At 37.7% G+C, this 12,618-nt stretch overlaps 1 protein-coding gene across 1 annotated transcript in view; it reads left to right on the top strand.

The window, feature by feature from the left end:
- The window catches only part of LOC126100541 (uncharacterized), a 35,004-nt gene extending 26,467 nt beyond the window's left edge, over positions 1 to 8,537 (top strand). The window contains exon 6 of the mRNA XM_049911159.1: positions 5,923 to 8,537. Coding sequence (XP_049767116.1) covers positions 5,923 to 6,030 — 108 coding nt within the window. The 3' untranslated portion in view covers positions 6,031 to 8,537. The remainder of the gene's footprint in view (positions 1 to 5,922) is intronic.
- Positions 8,538 to 12,618: the final 4,081 nt, after the last annotated feature.

Here is a 12,618-nt window from a genome sequence, read left to right as displayed (position 1 = left end):
GAACAAAGAACGTGTCTGGGAGGCCCAAGACAAAACAACGACCACTGCAAGGAGTTGTCCATGACCTGAAAAGCCGTGAAATGTTCTTTCAGCCAATGTAAGTAGGTTTCCCAGTCCTCTTTAGCGTCATTAAAGGGTAGAAATGATGGCGGACACAGGAAAGCATCGGACACCCGAGGACTCTGAAGCTGTTGTGGTAACGTGTCACGAGCATCGACTTTGTCCGTTAGCAACTGCAGCAACTTTTGTAAGATGTCTAACTGGAGCTGCTGCTTCTGCATGAGCTGCTGCTGTTGCTCCAGCAGACAGACCAACTTCGCCTCCATACCAACAACGACCACTGTTTACCTCGTCGCCAAAATGTTGTAACGCCGACTAGAATGGTCGGGGGGCTTGAAGTGACGGAAAATGCGGCAGGACCCGCGGAGCGGCCCACGAACAACAACACAATGGAAGAGGACGGACACGACCAACGAAAGACAGAACAAACAACAAGATCAAAACAACGGAGTTACAAGAAAACCTAACAACCACGTCCACCTGTAACACACAACAAGAAAGTAAATAAGCTGTCTAAGGTGAGGCGATGTGTCCAGAGACGTACGCAAGGTTAGGCTGGCTGGCTGAACGAGAGGCAGGCACTTAAGTACTCTTATCAGGAGCGCCGCTATTGGCCGCCGGAACCACGTGTTCCACTGTGGCGCCCTCACACTACATGCGGGCCAGGAGGCACACGCCACCACAGCTTATGGGGCGATGGTGCAGAGACCTCTAGGAGTCTTTGACGTCCATGATGTCTGGTGGGGATTCAAATTCCACGGCACGCGGTACCAGAGCATATAACAAATATCTTTATCATTATTGATGTCATCAGATGTGTTATCATTATTGATGTCATCAGATGTGTATACTTCAACTCCAGTACTTGTATAAAGACTGGATATGTCAACTGTAACTTCTTTACTATTAGGAAAAAGTTATAGTTCTTTATCGTGCTTCTTGGTTTTTGTTGCTACGGAGATTATTATGCCAAGAACAGTGACCAAATTTAACTTTAGCATTCCAGATGAAACATATCACTTAACAGACATAGATTTTACAGGTGAAAATATCATAACATGAGAAATGGAAGCATATCTCCAGAAAATGGCTGCAAACTTGGATAGAAAGGTCCGGAAAGTTGATTTATGTGTATTATGTGTAAGTGCTGAAAAGTTCAAGTTCCTGGAGATTGGAAGCACATGCTGTATCAATTTGTCGCTTTCTGTAGAGGAACTGAGTACGATGTCACCTGTGAAATTGGAATGGCATCAACCACATTTCAGTAATGACCTCTATTTGTTCAACAGTGGGCATGATTATCTCCACAAAAATTAACTTTTCAATAAAATTTTACGCCACCACATGTATTTGGAATCCCCAAATCCACAGCTAAAGTGATGACAGTTTTGCGTTAATAGAATCCCTACAATACAGGGTACAGATCACTAGATGCTTCGTATGTGTAAAAGAATACCAATTTGCAAGTCAATCTATATTGGATGGCACTTGAGTAGGAAGGAAAATAACAAATCAATAAAATAGCATAATTCACCTATAATCTCAATAAATGTTGATATCTGATGGGTTGAAGCGGATGCTGAGAGTAACAGAATGAGGTGATGACTTTCCTACAACATGATATGCAATTACTCGTGACACCATGAGTGTCCCACATAGATGTGGAAAAGTGTATTGTGGATGACTTGTTGATGTTGACACTGAGATGCAACATGTATATCAAAGAAACCTGAAAACCTATAATCAGCTCTGAAAATGTGATCAGCTAGCTCAGAATTGGGAAGGGGGGGAATAAGTACAGATCGGTAGACCAAAAACTGACAACAAATGAAATACTGATTAACAAAGCAGCTCTTAGATGGTAACAGATAGAATGTTGCTCAAATTAGAGTTCCGAGGAATTACTGAAATGGTTGTTCTCGTGTAAAGTCAATGCACTGTGTTAGCCTCCAGATTACACTGCAGAAGTATAATGAGGTTGGTGTGGTGTCAGATAATGTAGTGAAAGATATTACTAGTTGTCTCTTTCCACACTTAAAAAAGATTTACGTGAATGAATGCTTCTAGTGACAGCCACACAATTTAGCTTCTTGACTAACATTCCAGTTAGTTGCATCTGATTGTTTATTTCAAAATGAATATTTTGGGATTTCAGCTGTGGTCCATTTCAAGCAAAATTTCTGCTGCTTGCTACAATGGATATTAAATGTTAATCATTTGTTATTCTTCTTGTATTCTCTCTGTTGCCATTTCAAAATTCAAAGTCAACATTATACTTACAAAATGGAATTCTGTGAAAGACGGGACGGAAGATGTATTCGTTGAATTAATGAAAGCATTCACATTGTAGCAAAATAATTTGAACCATTGAGTGATGTCGCTGATACATCTCATCACCAGTCTACCAATGGCCTTGCAGTGCTACATCCTTTGGTGAGAAAAGTGTGATTAGTGTATTTTGGAGTGAGGAGATGTGCTCTACTTGGGATGAATCTTTTTTATTTATATTGTTATGGTTGTTTGACAGTCACTTAGAAGTCCTACATATCTTGATTTCACATCAAAAAATGCCACCATCTTTGCACATCTGCTTTTCATGGCTGCTTCATAGTTACAGCACCAAGACATACAGCTTGGCATGTGTCGTAGAGTTCATCAATGAACTGCATAAACTGTGGGAGCACTTGTTATTCTTAAGTGGCTACGTGAAATCTGCAATGCATGTTCTGTTTATCCAGAGAAACCAACAGAGAAATTTTCAATTGTCTGTTCTCTTTTCCATATTAATATGTGTGTTTTATGAACAGTGCTTAAAAAATTCCAGTTCATTATTTTATGATTATTATGAGAGAAGTTTGAGAATTGAATTACTGTTTGTACTATTGTGATGTGCCAACCTGTGGTATAAATTATTACAGCATGCAGATAATGTAGTGAAAGATATTACTAGTTGTCTCTTTCCACACTTAAAAAAGATTTACGTGAATGAATGCTTCTAGTGACAGCCACACAATTTAGCTTCTTGACTAACATTCCAGTTAGTTGCATCTGATTGTTTATTTCAAAATGAATATTTTGGGATTTCAGCTGTGGTCCATTTCAAGCAAAATTTCTGCTGCTTGCTACAATGGATATTAAATGTTAATCATTTGTTATTCTTCTTGTATTCTCTCTGTTGCCATTTCAAAATTCAAAGTCAACATTATACTTACAAAATGGAATTCTGTGAAAGACGGGACGGAAGATGTATTCGTTGAATTAATGAAAGCATTCACATTGTAGCAAAATAATTTGAACCATTGAGTGATGTCGCTGATACATCTCATCACCAGTCTACCAATGGCCTTGCAGTGCTACATCCTTTGGTGAGAAAAGTGTGATTAGTGTATTTTGGAGTGAGGAGATGTGCTCTACTTGGGATGAATCTTTTTTATTTATATTGTTATGGTTGTTTGACAGTCACTTAGAAGTCCTACATATCTTGATTTCACATCAAAAAATGCCACCATCTTTGCACATCTGCTTTTCATGGCTGCTTCATAGTTACAGCACCAAGACATACAGCTTGGCATGTGTCGTAGAGTTCATCAATGAACTGCATAAACTGTGGGAGCACTTGTTATTCTTAAGTGGCTACGTGAAATCTGCAATGCATGTTCTGTTTATCCAGAGAAACCAACAGAGAAATTTTCAATTGTCTGTTCTCTTTTCCATATTAATATGTGTGTTTTATGAACAGTGCTTAAAAAATTCCAGTTCATTATTTTATGATTATTATGAGAGAAGTTTGAGAATTGAATTACTGTTTGTACTATTGTGATGTGCCAACCTGTGGTATAAATTATTACAGCATGCAATAAAATCAGTTTCCTGGCATTTTGACAGGTCAGTTGAACAGTGTATGGCCACTCTCTCACCGTCAAGGGGTGACCATACACAAAGAAATAAAAGATCACTGCTAAACTGACTTTAGGTAACACATGGCAAATTAATCTCCAATAAGACAGCCTATTTCCACAAAACAAAAAAGTGTACCATTACCGATAGCACTTTATTATGGGCTCAGTGACTAATAATTTCAAGTTTGATTGCATGGTTAAGCAGAAGTTATGCTCCTAAACATACCATCACAAGTGCCAAGTTAACGCTTAATTTGCTCCTTTTTTTTTGGCCGCAGCTGCAAAATCAGGAAAATAGAGACCTTACATGTGATATAATAGATACTTCATGTACAACTTTCTTTTTTCTTTTGTAATACAACCATTCTCGTAATACACAAATTCTCATCATAGTCGAACATATTATTGCACCACTTCTGGGATTCAGGTAGGCGAACCTGCATCCAATTGAATCAACCTCATATATTAATAATGAGGGCTGATGAGCTGACCAGCCTGTATATGATTTTTAGGTAGTTTCCCGCATCCAGCTAGGTAAATATCGGGCTGGTACTCGTGTCCCAACTCAGATACACCCTACACAAACATTCAGAAAATGTTCTGACACTTCAGCATGACATCTATCCTAAATGCAGACAGATGAGGTACGGTACACAAATTCCATCCCAAAGGAGTGGTGGCATCAGAATTGGCATCTGGTTTCAAACTGTCATTAACATTAGTCAAACCTCATATAACAATGCTGACTCCATAGAAACAGGAGCAGCCAAGGAAAGCGAAGAAGGAGAACCATTTTCAAAATATCAAAATTTCAATTTGAAATGCACTTGTATATGTCAATGTCTCATGCAATATCACAGTGTGATGTGACAATATGTTCACAATATCTGTAAATATATGCTGCCAAAACAAAAATTACAACAGGTTTCTACAGACATTATCTTGTGCAAATACTATTCAGACAGTAATATGAAACTTGCAATGCTCTCTCGATGGGTTGCATAGAGATTATTTCAATGTGGTTCTGCTACAATTTTCATTGTCCATTTATAGTGCAGTATTTCCTTATGATCTGTCAATGCGTTTTGTACAGCTACTACCTACAGCTTTTTCAGCTAGAAGAACACAAATGGATGGAATTATTATGCTTTCAAACAGTTTTGGGTACTATCTTGTAGGGCACTTGAAAAGTAAGTCTGTTAGCTAAACACATTTCTGTAGCTGTGCGATTAGTTGTTTTTAGATATAGAAATTTTCCCATTGTGCAGGAAGTATCTGGTAGCTAAAGTATGCCACAAGTTTCATGATATTTGATCAGAAATAGTTCACAAGTTAGGTCAGTATGTTCTCCACTGGTGTTTTGGCAATTAACTTGGTATGCATTTAAAGTTATTACACTCCAGTAGTAATGGTAAGTCAATATTAGTCTGTCTGTTTGAAATGTGTAAGGTTTGGTATAATTGTTGATCAGCACAACAATCAAGCAAATGCTAGTTGTTATGATGCATTTCCAGAGATGTTATAACGTATAATCAGAAGTGTAGAATATTCCAAATGTTTAAGAAATTATTATATTATCTGGCCTTTCACACCTTCGTTTTGCTTTGATGGTGACATCTAGTATTTGGTATTTAAGCCGAGGACTGAGGCAGATTTTTGTGACAGATGTTTCACTTCCTACTGGTGTCATACTAAAAAATAAATTTGTTTTTAATATTCTGTACACATTTTTAGTCTGTAATGCTGCTTTTTGTGTATGCTGAAAATTCAAGGGTTGGTGCATGTAATAATAACCAGCTGCATTTAATCTCTTCTTCAATTTTGCACTATTCTGCATGGATGTTTTTATGCACTGTTTTGTGTGCAAATGTGAAAAATAATACCTCAATTTTATTGTGGTATTTGTTGTAAATGCAAATGTAATTGTACTATGGCTGAAAAATGTTTCATTTTCTTTTTCTAGATGGGCACAATGACATCTTTGAATGCGTCTACTACCCACTCCATAGCAGGATCTCGACCAACAACACCCCATAGCACAGTCTCAACAGCTCCTGCAACAGGATATTGAAATATGTAGACAGGACTTGACATAAAATGACAAAGCATTGAAATTAGCAGTGTGGATGGTCCCACTTTTCTACAAAATAATCTACACATGATGAGTGCTGCTAATAAACAAATATTATTTTTACAAATATTATTTTTTGCGTGATACCATTTGTCAGTAGATTAAGATTTTTGCATTTAGAACATAACTTGGTCATATTTACCCATCAGTTTTGAAGAATAAGTGCAGTTTTTGGTGTCATGCCAGCATTTTGCACTACTTGTCATAAAATATGTGCAGCTGTAAACCACAAATGCACTTTAAAGATTTTGTCTATGAATTCAGTTTAAAAAAAAAGGCAGGCTTTAATGTTTCTTTCTGTTTATTCAAGTGGATTAATTCAAATCTCAACTGATTAAGTGTTGAAGAATCATGAGAATATTATTTGTATTTCACCAGTTGTCATGAAATTCTTTTCCTCTGTGTGAAGTACTTAATTTGACAGCATTGTAATGTATATATACTCGCAAAGAAAAAGACCCTGTTCTTGAATCTCATTCGTGTTTTGGAAGAATGTATCATGATTGCGAGTCTTCACTTGACAGTATAATACTAGAAATGTTATTGTCTTCTCTATTGCTGTCAAACAGTTCATTGTCATAAGAAAAACTGTGTTCACAGATTATTCATATATTTCACATACAAATGGTGATTTTAAAAGTGAGAGTTGACTTGTCTATAAGTCACTTATAGTTTCACTGTAGCTGTACAGTGTATATTTTTGATAGATACTGTAAAATTGAGATTAATTGGACCAAAAGGAAAGGTCGCTTGAAAAAAACTGTTAAATTGCAGGCAGACAGAATGACTGACCAATACTTACACTTACGATGGGAAAGTTCAAATACTGCTGATACATAAATTTGATTGTAGGAAGTAAAAATAACATTTAGTTGCCAGAACTGTTTGTCCTTTTCTATGGGAGAAAAGACGGGTAGCTTGGGGAAGGTTGGAAGGAGGAGCATGTAACTTTGACAGATGTCCCAGTTTGGGGGCTGTGTAACCTGCACATCTTTCTCATCAGCATCCAAGGTACTCCTCTTTTCTTCTTGAGGAAGTACTATCAGTTCTGAAAACTAGACATTATTGTTTCTATTTTTAAATTTGCATTTTTGTTGCACATATAATACTGCCTCACGATGTCAAATACTGGTCAGCAATGCCATCTACTTGTATACTGATTTGTTGATACAGAGACTTTGTGCATTTATACTAATTTCAGTCCAATCAGTAAAAATGTGGTATATTACGGAATTTAAACTTTTGCACTATAATTAATGATTTCCAAGTTCCTGGCTTTGCAACAGAGTTAATGTTATCATTCTCCTTCAACAAGATTTTGACAACCTCCCTAAATGTCTTTGTCAGGTGTCGATTGCAGCCTTTGAGTTGGCATTAAATTCTGTAAGATTTTTATTCTTTGGCAGTGCTTGTAAATATCACTAGAGCGGTGTGCAATGTGTCCTGTCCACTGTTTGGTTGGAGTCTAGATGGCAAGCATCGAACTCTGCACATGACACCTCATGGAAACAACTAGAGAGGTTGTCAGAATATTATGGAAGGACAAACCTTTCAGTTTGTTTTGACACATCCCACTGAATGAAAACTGTGTGCCAGCCTGGGTCCCGAACCCAGAACAGCTGTCCGGACACAACTTGTGATTCACCCTCACAACTTACTGGCAGAAGTAATGTTGTGAGTTGCACCTGGATGGCTGTCAGTAAGAGCATTGCCTGCTAAAGGCACTGTTCTGTATTAGAGTTTGAATCTGGCACACAATGTTCATCTGTCAGGAAGTATCATAGAAGAAAAGTGACAACTAATCTGGCAGCAAGCCCAGAAACTTGGAAAGGTAGCTGTGTGAAACAGAATACATCCACTTTGGCAGTATTAAAGAAAGAAAAAAAATATTTTTGTTGTGGAAGAGTATTAATCTTTACTTCCTGCTATGAGGTGCTCCTTCTATTTTAATAAATATTATATTGTGAGGTACCAAAAGATTCATTTCAGTATTAAAACAGAGTTTTTTAGTACAGTCTATTTAGTTATCATCAGTATTCTTGGTTATTTCATAATAATTGGGGATGGAACATGTAACAAATAATATTGTTGTGTGTAAAAGGTCATGTGGAGTTATTTGCTGTGCAGCATTTAAAGTAATTGTCATGTCAGTCATGTAGCTGGCACAATAACTGTATAGCATTGTTTGAATCTGTATGTTTTTTTTAACTGGAGAATCTGCACTTTTTATTGTGTTTTATGTGCCACTATGTCCTTATTTTTAACTAGTTCATTATTATGACTGGTCAGAGTGTATCTCAATGACAGGTTTACATGTCCAGTAAAATATTGATGTGTTATATCACATTTGTGTATATCATGAGCTTGCAAATCCGTCCAACTTTTTATTATATTTCTTAAATATTTTTTGATTATACAGATTACAATAAATATTTTAATGAATTTGAGTTTTGTATAATGTGATTATGCCAACTGTTTTCCTTTCAATACTTGAAATATCTGAGACTAAAGAACTAATCAAAGAATCTTAGGAATCAATGAAAAGTGAATGAGGTAAGGTACTGGCGGAAGTAAAGCTGTGAGGATGGAACGTGGGTCGTGCTTGGGTAGCACAGATGATAGAGCACTTACCCACAAAAGGCAAAGATCCCGAGTTCGAGTTTCAGTCGGCACACAGTTTTAATCAGCCAGGAAGTTTCTGTCTCATTGTTTGTCGACCCCTAATACAGCTGACTTGATTATCATCTCACTGGGGTTTTGAGTGTACTGGCATTTAAGATAACCAAGAGACAACTGTAGTCATGGCAGCTGAATGATGCAACACAGCATGAGATTTCAAGAGAAGTAGTTTCAGTAGATTTCAAGTTTTCTTTTTTACTGTGGTGTGTTTTCTGAACAATGTGCTCTGTAGCAATAAATCAGCTGCAGTGTAAACTTGAGGATGAAAATTAACTGTTGCATTCAAACAGGGGAATATGTGGTGATGCGACATTCTCTCTTCCAGCTGACACATAAGCCACGCAGTATGCAGTAAACCATCGTACTTGCACAGTAGAATTTACGAAACAACCAGTTTAAAATTTTAAACATTCATTTTCCAGACAAACTTAAGATTACTGACATTAGTGTACAAATTCTACTAGTAATGTTCTTATATAATCAAACTGTAAGAATATTTACAGTCAGCAGTCATGGGAAACTTGAATTTGGATGCTTGACAACTGAAAATGGTTTCTCAGTCATTTTTCCTGAACAATTGAGATGGAATATTGTATTCTGGCCACTCATTGCTCTGTGCCACCATGGCAGGATGACACGCTCAACTATTTCTGTATGCCTTCAGTAATAGATAAAAGTTTAGTTTGATCACCTGTTTGTACTCTTTTAGATTCATAGTATGATGGGTGGTCACACTTTCACATTGCACATTGGGAAGACAAGTTGTCCACTTGGGACTCCCAGATATATCTAGTCTCAAAGATTATCTACCCACACTCCATATGTCATGCAAAACTGTTATCTACCTCTGATCAATGCAGTAATTTCATCAGTGTGCTGTTGACCAGTTAATCTAGTTTTCCCACCACTTGCTGATTAGTAGAACAGTTTGAGGTACTGGATACAATGAGTTCAAATTTTTTGAGAAATTAGGGTCAGAAGATATTTTGGAACATTCACGTATGCTTGGAACTTGGGAAGCGGGCTGGTATTTTAACATACAGTTTCATTCTTTATCAGACTGTCAACACTTATGTGCACTCACAGACTACCATGTGAGAAATGTTTAAAAAATGCCCAAATTTGTTAAGAAAACTATCTGGAGGTTTGTAGAACCAAAAGAAATCTTGGTGTACGTATGCCAGTGATCATCAAAACTTTTTTGCTCAGAAACCAATACTGACATTGTGGGGCAACACCTCAGACCATTTGTCTACTGAACTTATTATTTGGTAACCTTCACAGATTAGCATGTTATGAGCCCACAATAGACTAGCAATAGTTAAGGTGCGATATGTTGGACTCATCCTGAAAACTTTTTGTTGGCTGTTCTCTGTTTCAGATTGCTGCCAACTTCAGAGATCACAAAGCTGTGACATTGGAATTGCCTGACACAGTGTTGTGTTGTGTTGGCGAGAATATGATCGATAACAGTAATTGTTAAAGATATGTCTTATCAACTGATGCCTTCTTTTAGTCAAGTTGTGCTATAATTTTCAATTTGCCCCAATTTGATACAGCACCATCTCAACCTAACAATATAATCTTCTGCGTTTGTCTGTAGTACCACATTTCAAAAGCTTCTATTCTCCTCTTGTTTGAACTGCTTTCTGTGTATGTTTCTCTACCGTATAAGGTTACACTCCAGCAAATACCTCCAGAAAAGACTTCCTAACACTTAAATTGATATTAGATTTATCAAATTCCTCTTTTTTTAAATAATGACTTATTATTGCCAGGCTGTGTTTTATATCGACTCTTATGTACCATTGTCAGTTAGTTTTCAGCCCCAATAGCAAAACTCATTGTTTACTTTTAGTATCTCACTCCCTAAACCAATTCCCTCAGCATCACCTGATTTAATATGATCGTATTCCAATACCCATATTTTACTTTTTATGCTATTCATCTTAAAATCTCTTTTCAAGGCACTGCCCATTCCATTCCACTACCCTTCCATGCTGCCATCTTTGACAGAATTACAGTATCATCAGATGACCTTAAAGCTTTTATTTCTCTCTTTTTCAAATTTCTCTTTCATTTCCTTTACAGCTTGCTCAAAGTACACATTGAATTACATAGGGGATAAGTGGCAACACTATCTCATTGCCTCCTCAGCTACTGCTTCCATTGTATATCTGTCGATACTCATAACTGCGGTCTGGTTTCTGTACAAGTTGTAAATAACCTTTCACTCCGTTTATTTTATACCTGCTACAGGTTTAAATCCAGAGCTATTCCTAAAACGTCATTCCAAATTGTGCTAATGCATTATCTGAAAATTATTTCAAGCATCTAATTCATGAGCCCATGTGAATAGTTAACAGTTGTGAAAGCACACTATGTCTTAGCAACAAGTAATCCTGAGCTAATAATGAGCATCAAAACAGATACTGGGATTAGTGAACACACAGTAGTCGTAGTGAGATTGAATACTGTAACTCCCAAATCTTCCAAAGACACACGAAAAATATACCTACACAAAAAATTAGATAAAAATTCACTTGACACGTTCCTGAGAGACAATCTTCACTCCCTTAAAATTAGTAATGTAAGTGTAGACCAGATGTGGCTTGAATTCAAAGAAATAGTATCAACAGCAATTGAGAGATTTATAACAAATAAATTAACAGACGATGGAGCTAATCTCCTTTGGTACGCAAAGTGGGTCAGAACACAGTTGCAGAAACAACGAAAAAAGTATGCCAAATTTAAACGAACCAAAATCTCCAAGATGTGCTATCTTTCACAGAAGCTTGAAATTTAGCACAGATTTCAGTGTGAGATACTTATAATAGTTTCCAAGGCAAAACTTTGTGTCGAAACCTGGCAAAAAATCCACACACATTCTGGTCATATGTGAAGTATGTTAGCGGCAAGACACAATCAAAGCCTTCTCTGTGTGATAGCAATGGAAATACTATTGACGACAGTGCTGCCAAAGCAGTTACTAAACCAAACCCTCCAAAATTCCTTCACCAAAGAAACTGAAGTAAATATTCCAGAATTCAAATCAAGAATTGAGCCTCCTCCGGCTCCTCTCATGTGGAAGGAGTCTACCTTCCACAGTCCCCCCCCTCCTGTGGTCAAGTGGACACCAGCCAATGGTTGAAAGAGCCACTAGCTGCTTTTCGAAGGGCTTCACGGTCTTCCTCTGTCCCTGAAGCTACTTCCAAGAAGCCATCCCAGCAAGCCCCGAAGGAACGGCGAGAGGGCAAACAAGCAAAGAAGAAGTCCATTAGGAAATGGGAGACTGGTGGCGCCCACACCACCACTTCCTAATAGTTCTGCATCTGAGGATGAAGTAGAGATTCTGGCATCCCATGAGGGTCTAGATCTAGCCGACACCATGGATGCAATGGTACTGGCTGCGAACACTCAACCGATGGTGGCAAGTGACCCTGAGGCATAATATTCCTTCTTGGTTACTTCGTGTCTTCCCAGGCGATAGGAAGCGTCTTTCTCCAATGGAATTATGGCAGTTTTTTCTCCCACCTGACTGAGTTACCACAACTCTTTATGTGTTACATCTGCTTTTTGCATTGCCCTTCAGGAAACCTGGTTTCCCGCAATGCGGACCCCTGCGTTTCGTGGCTATCGGGGGTACTGCAAAAACCGTACGGACTGTGACAGACTTTCATGTGGCGTTTTTATCTATGTCCTTTATCTGTCTAGTGAACCTGTGACCCTCCAAACACTTTTAGAAGCTATGGGTGTTGGGGTGAGGACAACATAGTAAATTACCATCTATAACATCTGCCTCCCTCCAGATGGTGAAGCGCCGCACCATGCATTGGCTGCACTACTTTC

This window comes from Schistocerca cancellata, chromosome 9 (genome assembly GCF_023864275.1).
Source record: "Schistocerca cancellata isolate TAMUIC-IGC-003103 chromosome 9, iqSchCanc2.1, whole genome shotgun sequence".
Lineage (NCBI taxonomy): Eukaryota > Metazoa > Arthropoda > Insecta > Orthoptera > Acrididae > Schistocerca > Schistocerca cancellata.
The sequence above is the reverse complement of the archived record's forward strand: the minus strand, read 5'-3'. Positions and strand labels throughout refer to the sequence as shown.